This window comes from Talpa occidentalis, unplaced genomic scaffold (assembly GCF_014898055.3).
Source record: "Talpa occidentalis isolate TD23 unplaced genomic scaffold, MPIMG_talOcc4v2.1 talOcc4.8, whole genome shotgun sequence".
Taxonomy (NCBI): Eukaryota; Metazoa; Chordata; class Mammalia; order Eulipotyphla; family Talpidae; genus Talpa; species Talpa occidentalis.
In genome coordinates this window covers 57,655,581-57,674,454 of record NW_023605194.1, presented here as the reverse complement: position 1 = coordinate 57,674,454, position 18,874 = coordinate 57,655,581, and the positions used below count along the sequence as shown (strand labels likewise).

At 32.5% G+C, this 18,874-nt stretch overlaps 1 protein-coding gene across 7 annotated transcripts in view; it reads right to left on the bottom strand.

The window, feature by feature from the left end:
* Positions 1-1,375: 1,375 nt before the first annotated feature.
* PCDH15 (protocadherin related 15) overlaps positions 1,376-18,874 on the bottom strand; it is a 1,524,279-nt gene continuing 1,506,780 nt past the window's right edge. For 5 of the 7 annotated variants that reach the window (XM_054690669.1, XM_054690670.1, XM_054690671.1 and 2 more), the window contains one exon: positions 17,107-18,541. In XM_054690669.1, coding sequence (XP_054546644.1) covers positions 17,107-18,541 — 1,435 coding nt within the window. Of the gene's footprint in view, positions 2,180-3,603; positions 4,459-5,623; positions 5,730-17,106; positions 18,542-18,874 lie in introns of those variants that run through there. The other 2 variants (XM_054690675.1, XM_054690674.1) reach the window with 2 other exon arrangements.

The following is an 18,874-nucleotide window of genomic DNA, read 5'->3' as shown; positions in this document are numbered from 1 at the left end:
ACATTAGGATCCTATGAGAATGTGGATTCTTGTCTAGTAGACCAGGGAGCTATGGGCACGAGATTATATTTCTAACAAGCTCCCCATAAATGCTGCTTGTTTTTCCTAGCAAGAATATAGAATATATTCATTTCTAATGTCAGATAAATGAGATGTTAAAGTATTTGATCTCAAATACTTGATGAAATCTGAAATTAAAACATTATTCATGTAAATTGTCAAATTTAAGTTATATACAAATAATTCACTTTGGAAATAAGGAGATATAATAAATATTTGAAAAATATGAAACATGAGAAGGAAATAAATAATGGCAGAGCATTATTCGGTCCCTCAACCACATAATAAACATGCTTATGAGAATTTTATTGAAATCCAAACCTGGCCATACTGTGCAAAATTTGAGGTGAGCTATAGCTATAACTTGCTGAGTCATATTCAGTAGAATTCTAAAATCTTTTAAATTCTACCATTCATCCTTTTTACATCTGGAGAATATGTAACAGATAAGGAAAGATTTGGGAATTTTTAAAAGGACATTTTGATTTCATTTCTGTTAATGCTAAAACACTGTGCTTTGTTCAATTATGAAAAATCAAGACTGTGTTCTTTGATTAAAAAATTTCCAGGCTATCATTTTCTGGTTCTTTATGCACATAAATATTATGTGCATTAAGTTATTCTATATAAAACTGAACTTGGGAGAAATAAAATACTATAATACATTTGAAACTATCTATATATCTGTTATAGGCATTTCACATATTATATAAATTCCTGACTTGTCAAATTCCTGTATATTAAGTTTATAAAATATTCATGTCCAGTGAAATTGATGTGGGACTTCTTTGATGTTATTTATATAGCTCTCCCATACTGAAAAATTTCTAGATACATTATTGCCTATTTGACCCTGCCCCACTTCTCAGTACACTTCTGCTGCTGCTGATGTACTCTAAACAATTATTCAACTTCAAGTGGCTAAACTAAATAACCAAATGTGTTTGGTATAGTGGTTGGGGGGGCAGCAGGGGTGGGGGTTGGAGGGGAACATATATATGTAAAACTGAAAAATTATGTCAGATAATAAGGAAATATACGCTCATGATTCTAAATTTACAGATTACTCCATTTACTATTACTTTATCATTCTTTCATTAAAAAAATCAAGATAATATAGACAGCAACTGTATAAACCTGTTAACTATAAACTCCTCTGATATATTTTTCTCAATTCTTATGTGAAGAAAAATTACAAGTACCAAAAAGTTTTGTGGAACTAGAGATGAAGAATAATCAATGTTATTTAACAAAGTAAAAATGATCACTTAGTAAATTATGTTTATTAAAATGAAAAAAAAAAAACTAAGATCCAACAAAACAGATAAATTAAGTGACATGCTATGTAGTGAATTGAGAGTCTATCCAAAAAGATTTTCTGGGAAGAACATTTAGTTGATATGAATCTGGGTGCAAATTTGCCTCTTTTTAAACCTTAAAGCATATTGTTCAAAGTTTCAACTTGTGTGCACGATATAAATTCCACATGTTGTTTTCTCAGTGACAATAGAAAGCACAGTTTATTAAAAACTGAAGTAAAAATTAAAATAACTCTTAAAAAATTCAGTCATAGTTTTGTCATTGGTATATGGAGGTTGTTCCATGGACCCATCCAAAGTTCCTCATCATCTGACTGTGTGTGATCGCTATGGAATTCCAAAGCCTCCTTGATGTTCTTATTGTCAACCATGGTCTCCTGTTCAACTGTGCTTTTCAGCCTATTACCCAAAGGCTTCACTGCTGTACTTTCAGTCCCCACAGGACAAGGGGCAAAAGTAACTAGAGTTGGTCTTGTGTTCATTTTCTCAGTAGAAAATGGCCCCATTGATAATGTATTCAGAGGGATATTCTCCTCATGTGTGACTGCCAACTTGTCCAGTTTCTTAAAATGCCTCCCCAGGCGGACAGGAGAAGTAACTTTTAAGGTATCAGCAAGACAGGTACGGCGGGTTCTCACCACAGAACCATTCTGTGCAATATATATATTGCCATTGATATTACTATGGATATTAGGATGGTGAAGGCGGCTTCTCTGACACTCAGGAGCGCTGTCTTCTCCAGTTGAGCTACTTTCATACTCTCCATCAACAACTAACTTGATCATTCTTTTTCTTGCCCACTGTTAAAAAAAAAAAAAAAGAGTTATCAGCAAAGGAATGAAAAGGGTTATGATTACAATGTCTGTGAAATACAAAACCTTTGATAGAAGGCTATGAAAAGTAAATAACTCAAGAGAGCTAGAGGAGAGGGAAGTAATTTTACATTAACATTTGTTTCTTTCCCACCAGTTCAGTACTGTTGTTAGTAACTTCTGAAGAAGAAAGAGTTGCAGAGATAGGGAGTAGACATTTTAGGAGGCACTCAAATTCTTTTAGTTGAATTTCCTGCTCTACATGAAAAGAAAGCACATTATTTATATTTAGCTAGGGTTTGATCCATTGTTTGACAACTATATTGTTTGACAGTCGCTATATTCTTCAGGAAGTTCTACTTGAAATGATGTTTGGCATGGGTACATTTAATACAATGTGTTATGTCTATCTCCAATATTTTAAAGACAATTTTAAATCTGCATTATTCTAATTCCTCAGTAATCTATCAGTTAAGCTTTTTTATATATAATTCAGTGCATTTATTCACTTGAAGCATTCTGGTTAAAATATCTTCCCATCATGCATAATTTATTCAGTAATCTATAGGACTGGAACATAATTACTATAAACTGTCCTTTAGTAACTGAAACATAGTGGGAATTTCCCACAAACTCATTTTTCTTTTATAAACCTATAGTGGAAATGGCAAGGAGCAAAGGGTAGACAATTCTTGGTTATAATAATACTGCACTTTCAGTATATGCAAACTATCAACGTGTTGCGCCAAATAAGCCATTCTTTCTGACTTATAAATTTAGAAACCAGATTTCAGAATTATTTCAAAATTACCTTTACTTACACAGAAAAAAGTGTTATGTCATTTTTTTTCTAAATCTACTTTAACTCATAATGCACAAATGGAAAATGAATGGTAGTAAGTTTCAAGTTTTCAAAAGATATTTAAGTCAATGTTTAAAATTTCTAGCTACAAACCTGTATGACATGTTCCTGGCATTTTTGATAAAACCTTTGCCAGCTGAAATGCACATATATGCAAAAAGACTGTCAGAGATTTTATTTGTTACAGGCTTTAATTTTAAAGAGATAATAAAATCTCTGACATATATTCACATAATCCATTCCTATCACTGGTAATACATAAACCACACTGCATTAACAGATATTTATCTAGAAAATATTACATATTGATTAATTATTGCAGGTCTTCTGAATTACCAATATAGGAAAGTGTACTCAGTTTTAGCAAGTATACCGTACTATACAAATCTATTTGTATAGCATATATATTCATTTTTCTGGCAGGCATCTAAAGTCATATCAAAATCATAATCAGTTTCCCCCACTTCAAGTGTCATTTCAAAGAACACACAGGAGGCACTGCACACAAGAACACTCAGCACTGCAAAACTCCCACCTACTGTGATCTCTTTTAAAGTGCTGTGTTGTACCCTTCAGAGTGAGCTCCTGGAGACTTCTTTTGGTTTGCATTCTTGCTCCTGTCATACTCTGGCACCTGAAAGCCCCAGGGGCCTCCAGACTGACTTTCGCTACTACTGCTACTACTGCCTGAGTCCCCCTCACTTTCCACACCTTCCACAGAAACTGATTCTGCACTGCCCTCCTCAGTGACATCTTCAGGTTCAAGGTCTGTTGGTTCTTCTATAGGGGCTTGTTCAGTCTCCTCCTCTTCTGCTGGTGGTTGCTCTTCCTCTTCCACCTTTGGTTCTTCTGGTTCTTTAGGTGGCTTCTTTTTTTTACCTTTGATGCCCTTGACCTCTTCAGGAATGGGCCGCCGCCTTGCAAGAAAAATATTTTTCCTTGCCTTTTCTCCTTCTGACTCTGTGGACTCCGACTCTTCTGATTCAGGAGTAGAACTTTCTTCCTCTTCTGAGGGTGTCTCTGACTCAGACTCCTCTTCCGTCGTCTCAGACTCACTGAACTCAGATTCCTCTTCGCTGTATTCCGTATAGTCACTTGAGGATTCTTCCTCTGATTCCACGGTGCTTTCTGTTGCTTCATCTTGGTCCAGAGTTAGTTTTAAATAATCTTTCTCTTCTTCCTCAAGACGTCTCTGCCATTCTTCACCCTCAAGGTCAGCGATACCTCTTCTATCTGTTAGTCCTCTAACTTTCTTAAAAATCATTGGGAATATTCTGGCTTTCTTCCATGTGGTATATGTAGGTTCAGTTGGTGGTTTTTCAGTAGTGACAGCTACTTCCTCCTCCTCCTCCTCACTAGGCTCTCTAATTTCAACTTTTGGTTTTCTAATTTTCTTTGCCTTTTCCTGAAAATCATGAAAATGCAATTGAAGTGTCAACTGGGAGATGGTTATGGTTTGACCTTGTCCCATGCAAGTTATCAGGAATGAATCTACAGAGTGCTAGCTTCATCCAAGTTACATTAAGTGATTTCAGAGAATAATCACACAATTGTCTACTATTTACCCATAGCATATAGGCAGAAGGTAATTAAGAATGCAAATTATTTTATTTTGGCTTGTGCTTTTAAATACTAAAATCCAACACTTTCTCATTTTTTTAATGAACATTTTATATTGCAGTTTTGATCAAAGGAGAAAAATAATTTAAAATTACCTTTCGCCTCCCATCCCTAGACTTAAAAATTTTATGTATTTCCTTTATCAAAATTTTCAGTAATCAAGAAATTATGATAGCATGAGCATAGTAGATGTAAAATTCCACTGTTTTCTTAATTGTGAACAGGGGAAATTATAGTGAAATGTTTCAGGTAAATATTACAAAGTAAAATAATTTGATATTAATGGCTTGTGCTAGGTTAAATAACATAATTCCATTAAAATTTTAGTGGTGATATTTATCTGATAATTAAAAGATAATCTTATTTTAAAAATTTTATTTATTTTGGCATAGAAGAAATGGGTGTAAGTCAGAGGTGTGGGGATTCGCCGGAGACAGAGAGGGAAGCAGAACTGGCCGATCTACTGAAATACACTGCTGAGGGGAGCAGCGGGTCAGATAAGGAGGTCTGCTGTGCCATGTGGGTTAGCTCCCTGGCCAGGGATTGAACTTAGACAGAAGTGGCAAAAGTGTTGAGATTTAACCCCTAGGCCACCAGGAAGACCTGAGACTATTTTTTCATGAGTATTAGTTATACCAGAAAATGTGGAAATGAAGGTAATCATGGTTTTGCAAAACATTTTTTACGTTTGATTTTAATGTTATTTTTATGGTATAACATTTAGGATTTAAGGAATATAAATTTTGTTGTGACCTTATTATAGGTGTTGAACATTATTAAATGAAAGTAAGTTGTACTTACGTAATGACAAAGAAATGGTCAGTGTTGTTAAATTTCTATTGAAAACAAGTACTAAATGAATAGGAGTTCTGATTTTTTCAAATATTTTGTAGGCTGCTATTAAATATTTTTTTGAACTTTAACCTTACAAAGAAAATTAGAGTAATTACCTCTTCCTCCTCATATTCCTCTTCAGCTTCAACTACCTCACCGTATTCCTCTTGTCCAGCTGGAGGTAACAAACGGCGACGACTTCCATATTGAGGCATTTCATACCTGTAAGAGAAACTTGCAACTTTAAAAACTGTGTGTATGTGATCTGTGTAGCATCTACCATGTCTGAGCTGTTTTCTTCACCAATGTGGTCAATAGATATACAGCATTATTAGGCTCCTAATAAACTAATTATAAATCATAGGATAAACAAAAGCCACAACCTCATGACAAGTGATTTTAACCATAATGGTATCCTAGAATAACAGTAAAAAGAGTCAAATTATTTCAGATTTAAATTTTGGGAGAGACTAATGTGAACAGAAAGTCAAATTCTTATTTGATGAACTTAGAGCATAAAATGGTACTCCCCGAAAGTATAATAGCTTATTCACAACTAAAACTTCTTAAGATCTACTTCAAACATTGTAATGGTCTTCACATTCCTGTACTGTATTTTCAGAAAACAGTTAATTTATGTGTATAGAAGTGCCTTTTGAAATACTTAATTACTTTATCTTAAGTATGCTTTCCTCTTAATTTCTCTCATGCAAATCTTGACCTTGATCTGTTAGATAAAATGTTAAACATCTCATAGGAAAAGAAATGGTGAATTCAGGAATTGAGCAAATATGTTTGACTTCTATTTCCCTTTTAAATAATTTTGCATATTTTACTTCATTTTTAGAGCAGTAGTCAGTATCAACACAGAACATCAAAACAGAACTCAATCTAGAAACATGATTAACTTTGCATTGAAACTAAACCAACATATATTCATTTTCGTAATGAAATAGATGAAAACACATAGATGAAAGCACATTTACAAAATGAATGGTTGCAGTAATGACCATCTAATAATTCCTCAGTGTCCATAAAAATATTAAGATACTGGATGAAAAATCTGAAGATGTACCCATGCTCATAACTGTAATACTCTTGTCCATATTCCTGGCCAGGATCAATTCCAGATTCCATGGATAACTCCTATTGTTCAAAAAGAGAAATTGCAGTTGAAAACAAATTCTTATTACATTCCAGCTCAAAGTCAGATTCCCAGACCCAGAAGTGGATGGCTCCCAAAACAGTCCTGCCAAAATGGCTATGATTACAAATGTTAAACACACTCAATTTTTTTTTTCTTTCTGGCTGCAAATGTTTTACACAAATTGCTATTAGAACCAAAAATGTAAAGAATATAAATTATTTTCTTCATGGTAAATTAATCAAAAATTAAAGATGATACCACTTGTTTTTGTATAATGTTGAAAATTATGAAAGGCACTATACTTTAACTTATGTTAAACACAGATGTTAGTCTGTGGAAAATCATATTGTTGTCTTTAACATGTTCATCTTTCTGATAATAGTGTTCTAATACCCAGAGAAATTCTATTCATCTAAATTACTCATAAAATGATTTGATAATAATCATGCTACATCAGTAAAACTATAATAGTCTATATCTTCCAAGGATGTTTACATTTTAAAATGTATTCCTAGTTATTTCTTTTCTAAAAAAAAAAAAAATAGAGCAGGGACCCCATTCAAGATCCCAGCTCTATATTCTAGACAATTCTAGAGTTTCCATCAAATTCTAGTCTTACAGAATGATTTATTTCATGAGACTCATATGAAACCAATTTTCAAAAGCTATTAAATTTCATTGTTTCTCCTTTGAATCCATTTGAATAACATGAAGTCAAATGATAAAATTTATTTTGTAATAAGGGAAAGAAGGAAACTAGATGTCTATAGGAAAATGAACTGGTGCTTAGTTCTAAAATCATTTATTATTGATAAAAATTATTTTGTTGATATATAGTAATTAGTGAGTAGAAATAGCCTCTGAAGACATAAAGGTATTAAAGTGTAGAAATTCACAGCCTGCACAATGGCTATGGACAGTGACCCTCAGCTTTACTTTGTTTTGCAAACATTACTATAAAAAATGATGTGTACCAGAATTCTAATTAGAATATGCTATAGAAAAATTTGTTTTGATTTATTTTGAAAACTAAAAATATAAAAACATTGATATTTTTACATGTCAGAACTTTAGTTGGTGGTACTACTACTTACATCAAACGTATTCTCTCCTGGTTCTGTCTGTCTTCAACCACTGTTTTCCATTGACACCCATAGTTGTAGTGAAGTCTGTCATTTGGTCTTTGTTCACATATAATAATAAACTCTACTCATATTACTTTCCTCAACATTTAAGTTGTAATCCTACTCTGCTAAAGTATACTATATGATGAATTTTCAGTTTACAAATACTTTGTGAATCAATTGAAAAGAATTCCAATTTTGATATCACAACTGCTTCAATTTACCAACCAGATTAACAGACCTATATTGGAGTCAATTAAAAGTCCATTTGAAAAATACCATACTATATCACAAAACAGATGAATCACCCAAACAAAAAGATGAGCAAAATGTGAGGCATAAATGTCATTATGGCATATTATTTGTTTCGAAAACTAATGTGTTAGAAGCCAGGTAAGAAGTTATCAGTTAGCAATAATCGTACCTCATTAGCCAGAGTACTGCCACTGCAATAGAAACCTACACGTAGAAAGAAAGAAAGCCTACCATTTGCAACAACAAGGATGAAACTTCAGGATAGTAGGCTAATTCAAACAACCAAGACAGAGAAAGGTAAATACAACATGATAGCACAATCTATGAATCTAGTATATATTAAATAAAAAAATCAAAATCATAGAAACAGAATGTGAAGAAGTGATTTCAGGGACTGGGGGATGGGGAAGATAAAGAGAGGTTGTTAAATAGGTACAAACTTTGGCTTAATTTGATGAGTAAAGGTCTGAGGATATAAAATATGGTGATTACAGTTGATAACACTGTACTTTATAACTAAAATTTACTGACAGCAGAACTTAAATGTTCTCACCAAAAAGGAGAAAAGTAAGAATCATGTGAGTTGTTGTAAATAACTAGCCAGTAGGAATCTTTTCACAGTGTACACATTTATCAAATCACAATATAAATTTAATTTTACAATTATATTTTTCAATTCTACCTCCATAATATTTCAATTACAATGTATTTGCATTAAAGTATTTATATTGGGGGGAAAAGGTTAGGGAAAGGAGACAATTTCTGAGTGTTGACATGGAATGGAAAAGCTAAGAGGTAGGAGGACATGTATACCCTTTAAAAATTCATCTGGGTGTATAGCATGATTTGTATGCTTTTATGTCGAGTTCTAACTCAATAAAAAAAATTCACAACAGGTAGAGGGATGAAAAATGAGGCTGAGAAAGTTCAGTAATTGGGACAAAGTTAAAATTTAGGATTTAATATGTATTTAAACTAAATAAATATACATATGCATTTTATATAGGTAGGCTTAGACCTTGAGGCATCAAGAACCCAATGTAATTATATTGGATTACATGAAGCACGTAAGTCTCAGAAGTAATATTTTTACACTGTTTGACCAATGCACATTTAATCTAAGTATGAAACATAAAAGACCTTTAAATGATTTTAAAGTTGAAACCCAAATGTCTGTCAATGCTGACTGGATATGAAAATGTGGTAAATACATACAATAGAATCTTATTCAACCTAAAAGGGAAAGAAGTCCTACCATATGCAACAATATGAATGAACACTGAACACAAACTAAGTGAAATAAGCCAATCACAAAAGGACAGTTGCTCATGATTCTGCTTATAAAAGGTATAAAAATGGTCGTTGTCAAACTCATAAAAACAGTAAGTAAAATGAGGCTATTGCACACACATATACACACACATGCACATGTATGTATGTATGTGTCATCAGATGACCAAAAACATAAAAGGAGCGACTGAAAAGGAACCAAGAAAACTCACTCATTCTCTCTGGTTTCAGGTCAGTAAAGATGAATAGGAGTTTATGGAAGGGAATGATCTTAAGGGTACCACTTAAATTCTTTTTTTTTAATTGTATCATTAGATCCTTATACCACCCATTACTGAAGAGCAGAGCATATCTTCTGTAAAAAAATATTTTTTGAGGAAAAACATGGTGATACTAGGTCCTCTAATTGACGTGAACAGTGGGATGTGGGCCATTTTGCTGTTCTATATAGTCTGTGTTGTCTGTCATTCCCTTAACAGGTGATCCTATATTTTAAAACATCAAGATAAGTACTAAAAATGAATTTTTATGGGCAGATCAAATACCTAATATTTTTTATTTTTTTTTTTGGCTGACCATTCAGAGCAAATATAGATAACTTGGTATATTACCAGTAATGTTTGTTGTACTGGTGCAAACAAGAACAATAGTAATAGCTACTATTGTCTGAATTTAATCCTACTATGTTCCAGTTGCTGAACTAGGGGCTGTATATTAAGTATTACTGCTGACATTTTCTAGAAGATGAAATTGACATGCAGGAGGTACATATTTTACCTAAGAGCTTGCATCTAATAGTCAGTATTTGGATTTTTATTTCTTCAATGTGAAATGTTTAATTTTATTTTTACTTTTAAAAACTAAGTTTTTACATCTTTGCTAATTTTTAGATAGTATTTGATTCCTCCCTGTGGTGTAGTTCCTATAATTCTCCTACCAGCAAGCCCCCTGCGATCCATCAACAGAGTCCCTTGTTGATTTTTAAATCTTGAGTTATTTGATTCAATAGTTTTTGAAAGAGATGCCTGGAAATTTTCTTAAAAACTTATTAAAATTAAGTATTTTTGACACAGCCTCCAGAATGGGGGGGATAAATTCTTTTTTTTTTAAGATTTATCTATTTTATACAAGCATTGGGGTACAGGCCAGAGACTTGGGAGGTTGAGAGAATTTACCAGAGATGGAGCAGGGAGCAGAACAGGCAGATGGACCCAAATACACTGCTGAGGGGAGCAGCAGGTGAGACAGGAGAGGTCTGCTGCACCATGTGGGAATCTCCCTGGCCGGCTGGGAATCAAACAGTGCTGCAGAGGCTGCAGACAGCCCCACAGCACTGCCTGTGCACCACCAAGGAGGCCCCAGGGGAGATAAATTCTCACAACAAAATGACTATGGTTAGGAAAGGTGAGACTCTGTTGTTACGAGAAACATATTTTTCTAATTAGAGCTTATAAAATAGTAAATTTTCCAAAAAAGATATTTAAAATTAGCATTTTTTATTTTTTAATTTAGGCATTAAGTAAAATAAATATGGGTGATATGCACTTACTACATATCTCTGAACATCTGTTTCTTCTTGCAGGAAAAAAAGAAAAAAAACCAGCTGTCATAGGCATTTTGAAATAGACATGTGCCCAACAGCAATAATTTGAGTTACATAAAATGACTAAAGACTATTTTTGAAAACCCAGCTTCTATCTTTTTATGTTTCAGTGTTGTGTCACCATTCATTCTTCAAATTTTGCTTACTTTGAATCTGACCTCTCATGAACACTTCTGAATCAAGTTTCACTAAGACAAGTTACTGCTTAGGTTCATGATTTGCTGTGCTCAGTGTAACTTGTTTTTAATAGGAACAAAGTTATTTGTCTAATTCCTAGAGATGTTAAAGATTTAGAATGCTAACCATAGGCAACCAGGTAGAAAATGGTTTGGCTGTTTATTTAAACTCATCTTTTCTCTCTCTCATAAAATTATGCCATGTTGGCAGCCACCTATTCTGCCTACATGAAAGATGATCTTAAAATCACAAAGTATTATGAAGACTCCATGTGTGTGAAAAGAAAAAGAAAATTGATACCTCTGGTTTAAGGAGAGAAGGCCTCAGCAGTTGTTGTTGCTGCCAATGGAAATTAAAATAGAAAAAGATTTAGAAAATAATTCATAGGAAAGATAGATTATGATTGAAAAGAGAGAAAAAAAGGTGACAGCTTAAAACTGGTTACTAGGGATTTTGATTCATTATTCATATAGTATCTACCAACAGCACTATATTGACTGTGTATGTTGGAACATAATATCATAAGAATTTATTTAATACCTAAGTCAATATATTCATAAATAAAAACATTTTTTAAAATGTAACCTTCAATGTAGATTCATTCCTACTTCTAAAAATATTTTCTGTCACTAACTCTTTTTACCACTTTAAACCTTGTTTTAGATTGCCCCTCTTTTTTTCTCCTCAATCACATTAAATGTAATCAGGTTCATTCAGAAGGAGGATGGAACACACAAACATAGGTGATATAAGTGTAATATAGCCATCATCATATTTACGACATTTAAGACATACTACCTAATTTTCTTTTCACCAATACATAGATTGAACATGTTTGCAGAAATCTTTTGTGATTAGGGAAATTGCCCTTCCTCAGATTTTGCAGCAATCATTTCCTACTACCTTCCCATTCCACACATACTTGTGTAAAGCAAATGCAGTTTCTATGGATCTATGTTATAAAAAATTACAATTTTTCATTAAATTATACATTCTTTATCAACTCTTTGAAGGACAATAGTTATATAAGACCAATCTTAAATTAAGCTGTGGTAAGGTGGACAGAGAATTTCTGGGAAATGATTTCACCAATAAACCAGTTGTTTGAAATGACCGATAAACTGAGTGAAGAGGGCACTTTCACCACACTAATGTTAGTGAATTAGTTACATATCCATTTAAAGGTGTAGGCAGCTCAAGTCAGATTAATTCAGTCTGTTAGCTATTGTAATTCCCTGCGAACCATTCATTCTTAAAGACTTTTATCTTGATATCTAAATAATTTAGGATTTATGTATTCTAAACTCATAGTCAATTAGGTCTTATGCTAATTTTGTTCTCTTAAGCGAGAAGTTGTATTCTAAACCATAATAGGTGGTAACTTCATTGATAGCACCAGTGGCAGTGTGGCCAAATCACTAACCATAATGCCTGTTATGTTCACTGCAGATTGAGAACCAAATTCACACATAGGAAAGTCAGAACTTTCTGATATTTTTCTCTTTAAGACATCAAGCCCTTAAGTGAGAGGATGATGAATTGTACTGGTTAAAACAACAACAAAAGTTCACAACTCCTACATGTTATTACAGCCCAAGACAAATAAATTTGGGAGAATATGATAATATTAATATTAATTCAGCAAAAAATTATATTTGAAAAGGTAAGCAATTAATCTTTGCTCACCTACTAAACAATATACTTAAAACCCCAAGACACAGAGGCAACAAATAGGAAAAAAAATGGCATGGCACTTTTAGTTTTGTTGAAATGGAAGAAAATAACCTAGCTTTGAAATACTATAAATTAGTCCTGCGTATAACATAAATATTTTCCTAATAAGTTGTATATAACACCATAAAACCCTTACCTCTGATGCATAACCTCTCCTGCAAAGCAGAAATGAAGAAATCAGTATTAAACATCTTAGCTTTTCAGATTAAATAAAACTTAAGAGTGTTTTAAATGTCTGAGGAAAAACTTAAGTCATTTCTCCTAAAAATTACCTCAGCAAAAAATATATTTTATGGCAGTATCAAGACAGGACAATCAGTTTCATGCCTGCATTACAAAAAGCAAAATTCACCCTATATTTTCACTCCATATGAGCAACAAACCATTCACAACATATTTTATCTCAATGATGTACAGTAATAAACTTTGACTCTATTATGGTTAACGGGGTGAAAATTAATCTGCATCATCTTTGTACTAGATTAGTCGTGATAGTCATTTAGGAGAAAGATGTTTCATCTGCAAAATATATTGGTACAGGATAAAAATGTATAACTAGAATATCCTTCCAAATGTTTCTGAGATGATTTTTCTGTGTTCTAAAAATAATGCAAAATATTGATTAGATTTAAGGGTCATATGCATTATAAAAGAAAGTGAAAATATTTTAAATATATAATAACCAAATGTTTAATATCACAAAGAATTATAAAGGCCATGGATGACAAATTTTTTAAACATTTGACTGTATTTGAGCATGTGAAAAGTATAGAATGCTTTTTATGTTTCATGTCTCCAGTTATGAGGATTTTTTACTTATTATTCTTCAGTTGCCTTAAAATATTAATATTAAACTAGTTAGACAACTATTAATATTAAACTAGTAGACAACTGCAATGTAGAGATATATAATTTCCTAAAATCCAATAAAAAATATTTAAAAAAAAATTGCAAGGCCTTCACAAGGTAAGTTTACTTAACTGAAAGCATCTTAAGTGGTTGAGGCATTGTCTATTGAAATGGTTGCCAATAATGCTAATATAATGCTCTCTTAATCCTGTCAGCAACTCATTATTTTAAATGGTTCTGTGGTGAGTTTTGCAAAGTGCTTATATAATTTTGCCAATAATTATGGCAATGATAATCCATCTAGAGAAGTTTAGTCATTTTCAACTTTTATTCAGTCTGTGTGTTTGAGAGATAAATTATATATACCTTGTATTTAGGTTTAAATAATGACAATCGAGTCACATAATGTCCAAGCACAGCTTGACTTCATTTTCTAGGGTATTTAAACTGTCTCATTAGCAATATTTTCCATAAATGTGAGAAATATCTACCATCAATAGATGAATGATACTGTTTCCATTAGAATTTTTGCTGCCTTTCATTTGATTATTTGCATTGTGTGTCTTAACTCACAGGCAAAAATTGACTGAGAACTGGTATACAACAGAACAGTTATGTATGATTATTTGTGTGCTTTTGATTAACATAACTTCCCATTGATTCTTATAAAACCAGTCAGATAATATTGATGCATATTTTATGTAGCTTATTCATGATGTACATTAATCATTTTACATCATTTGCATGATTTACAGTTTTTAAAAAAATAAGGAAAATGTATGGTAACATCTTTATGTCTTCATTTGAAGATTCTAATAATTCCTTATGTACTAATTGAAATATAATTAGTGGAGAATAATAATGGGTTTTGTACTCCCAGGAAATTTATAAGTCTCACAGAAAATATTCTAATTGACTTTAATGATGAAGCTGTGAATCTCTAAATAAGATGTGTCAGTAAGACTAGATAAGTATAAATTATGGGCATAGATGTTTCATTTCAAAAGAGCAAAATACTAATAGAATTTTTAGATAATACAAATAGAGTAAACCTTAAGTATCCAATAGGGCCTGCATCCACTGATTCAATCAACCACAATAAAAAAAAATAACTTATTGATAAAATTACAAAAGTTGTGTCTGTACTGAACATGTAGACTTTTCCCTTTGTCATTATTCCCTAAACATACAGCACTTTACATAGCATGTATATTGATAATACAGATTATCAGTCATTTATAGATGATTTTACTTTATATGGGAGGATGTATTAAAGTTATATGCCAATACTATGCCATTTTATATAAGGAATATGAGAAGCTGCTGATTTTGGTAGCCCTAAGGGGTCTTAGAACTGATAGTTTGCAGATACCAATGGACAATTGTTTTACAAAAGTGTTACAGAAATATGCAGTGTAATGATTTAGTTGAGACTATAGGTGCCTACATAAAATGTTATCTGAATTTCATGTATCATTTCTTTGGTCACTAGTGATTTCATAATCAAGAAATTTTAAGGAATTTCTTTCACATTTCCAAAAAGTTGGTACAAATAGCTTAAAAAACACACATACTAACATTAAAGGCTTACACAATTGAATAATACCTTGTCAGAGTCCGCCAAATAGCACAAGCTCTCATGCATATGACCAGCTGCCAACAAAAACTCCAACTGAAGTTTTTCAGTGAAAGAGAGAAAAAAATCATTTTCAAGAATCCCAAGAAACAAATCACTCTTGATTTGGATGAAAAGAATCAGAAGCAGAGGTGCTAATGAAAATAATCTGATTTACAGATTGCCTTTTATCACATATTTTTAGTTAGGAATGCAAGACCATATTCTTGAAGAAATGTTATGTAAAATAAGAGCTGAACAAAACGTTTGAAATGATGCACTGTACAGCCCTGTACCTGTATTTATATACTTGTAACAGCAATTATCAAGCAATATTTTGCTTATATTTGGGAATCGTGCATTTTTCTGTGTAGACGTACTTTCTAAAATATTAAAATTGCAGAGCAAAATAAATAATTATACTTATATTCAAAATAGGAATTTCCAGTACATAAGACATATTACATATGTTAGGGTGGGGGGTATAAGTAATAACTGATAGTCAAGTGTAGCTTTCACAAAGAAGACTGGAATTAATTGAATTATTTTAAGAATTAAGAATTTAATAAGTTGAGCTCTAGATAATGAGAACATTTTCAACTACAGAAATTTATTCCTATAGTAAAAAATTATCCATCTTTGCCTAAAATAAATTAGGTCTATTTAAAAATGATGCCACTTCACCAAATATATTCCCTCTTGATTTTTTCTTAATATTTTTATATTTAACTTATATAGTAGGCTAAATTTGGATGACTACAGAGATTAAAAGTAACTAGAAATAAAATAAATCATGCACTTTTGTAAAATTTTGATGAAACATGTTTTATATTACTAATAAATTATATAAAATATGTATAATTTTCTTCAATCAAATAGTAGTTACCAAATCCATACCAAATGTTAGTGGAGATTTACTTGACTTTCATTTGATGAAACTGATTAGGATTTCTCTATAAAACTGGAGATATTTTCTTCAAAGCAGAATCTTATGATAAAAGTATAACTAAGGAGATGATATAATAATATGGACAAGCAAAACTAAATAGTACTTTAAACATTTGTGGGAACAATGAAATGTCTTACAAAAGTCAACAACTCAAGATTTATTTCATTATAAAGAAGGGAAAGGAACGCACAATGAGAAATAAATAGAAGACAGCAATTGAAAAAAGTAAAAGATTTATCAAATGTATAAACATACTAGTAAGATAAAAGCAAGCCAGAGTAAAAGATGTTCTTATAAGAAAACAGATGACTGCATCTTATAGTACCTAGCATTTACTTTGGAATATCATTTTGTCTGTGATGTCCTACAGTTCTAGATACACAACATTTTACTTTGGTAGTATTTCTTCTTACCAAATATATGGGCTTCACGGAAATAACAGATTCTATGAAACAAATTTTAGTCTATTTATAATAGTATGCCTTTTTCCTTGAGTACACATATAAAACTGATCAAAAAGTAAATGTAAAATCAAGCATTAACATGTTAAATAAGTCATTACTTTAATTTGAATATCTAACTTTCATGCCCATATATTCCCATTGAAAAATAGATTGAAATTACTTACTTTTTATATTAATGTAGATAAATAATGCTACTTCGTAGTTAAGAAAATTAAGGTAAATCTATAATATGAGTTAGTAATGATGAGGTTAATAATCTTTTAACTTAAAAATGAGAAAACACCATTGCATTGAGTTTAGGATAAAAGAATGGAATCTTCTTTAAAGTTCAAATTTGCCTTCACTTGAAGATTATGGTTAACAAGAGTGGTCCAATTAAAATAGGAGCAACATTACAGTGAAGTAGATTGACTTTGAGATTGTTTCTCAATCTCCTCGACAATATTGTGCAAATTCTCCCGGTTTTGTTCAGATGTCATTTCCATATTTATTATCTCTGAAGGACTAGTTTGAGGTTTGGAGCTGTGTGTGGGTGGATAATTTTTTTCAATTTGACTGTACATATTAGCTACTGATTTTTCAAGTTCTGCTAAGTTTTTAATATGTTTGAGAATGCCTTTCGGTTCTCTTTGAGGATCTGTATTACAGATAGTTGTTGATGTTGATTGCTGTATCATAGAAGATTTCATTTCCTTGGCAGATGTCACATTGACAGTGCCTTTAACAACTGGTAGGCAATCACACTTACTGGATGTAACTGAAGTTGAAGGAGGCAGAGGGGAAGGAAGTGGAGGGAGAGAGGGACATGAATGAAGGAAAGGTGCAGAAGCAGTGGGAGGATGAGGAACAGAAACTGAGTGAAGTGGAAGAGGAGGAAGAGTAGAGGGGGAAGGATTAAGACAGGAAAGAGCAGGAGTAAGTGCAGTATTAGCAGGAGGAGGAGGAGGAGGAAGAGGAGGAGGAAATGGAGGAGGCAGAGAAATACTGGGTGGATGGGAGCTATTTTCAAAAATGTTCCTTTTGGTTTCCACAGTCAACACATGAGTAGGCTTCTCTCTCCTAAAGAGTGAAGATTTTAAAATGCAAGGCATTGAAGGAGAAAGTTCCAAGGAACAGTCATCAGGAGAAATGATACTGGATTTTGATTTGAGTTCCACAGTTCTTGAAACAGTTGGCAAAGTGGAGAATGAGGAATGAGACCAAGGAGAGGAAAATGAAGCTGAAGACAGAGATTTCACTTGTTCTGTTCCTTGTATAATCAGTGATTCACCTTGTCTTATTTCCTCTTTCTCTGTAAAATGTACATCTTCAGTTGTAAACAAGGGATTACTGCTACCTCCTTTGTTTGGACAAATGCCAGAGCTTTCACTTTTGATTTTCTGCCTGTTGCTTCCCCATTTCTCCAGATCTATGGTTTCTGGGCTGTTAGGGAACTTCCACCTTGATCTTTTAGGTAAGGATATTGGTTGATTCCATATACTCTGAATCTTTTCTCTTGGGTCGCTCAGAGACTCATTCTTGGCTTGTGTTTTATGTAAAAATGAGTCTACAAAATCTGTTCTTATTGAAAAGTCAACATTTCTTGATCTTTTATCTACATTTTCCTTATAAAGGGTATTGTGACTATTTAAGTTGTCCTCCTCTGAAAGCAGTGTGAAGTTTCCTGCAGACGTGGGCTGATTGTTCTTAAATGATCCATCTATCTGAGCCTGCTTGTGAGCCTCAATAGTATTGGAAGAAAAGGGCATCGCAACGTGCTGATGTTTCCTGTCTTCTGAGAAAGACTTATTTCCCCTGCTTTGTTGGAAATGGTAGAGAAGGAAAAGACTTGAAAGAAAAGAAGATAATGAAATGTAAGGAAACAGCTTGTGACACAACTTTCATGAGAAAGATTTTTTTTTTATGATTCTCATTACTTCTTCAAACAATAAAAGATCAAACAAATAATACTAATGAACTGAAGCAAGATATTACTTTTATGTCCCTGTTCTCCAAAAATCAGGATAGGAAAAATTCGAGTTGTGAATAGTATGGAAATTTTTCAGTTGTTTTTTTTTTTTTAATGTGTCAATCTATTCACTGTTTTTTCCCAGCTAGCTTGACACAACAAAGAATTCTTGACTACACATAACAGTTCTCTGATGTATAAATCACAATTCT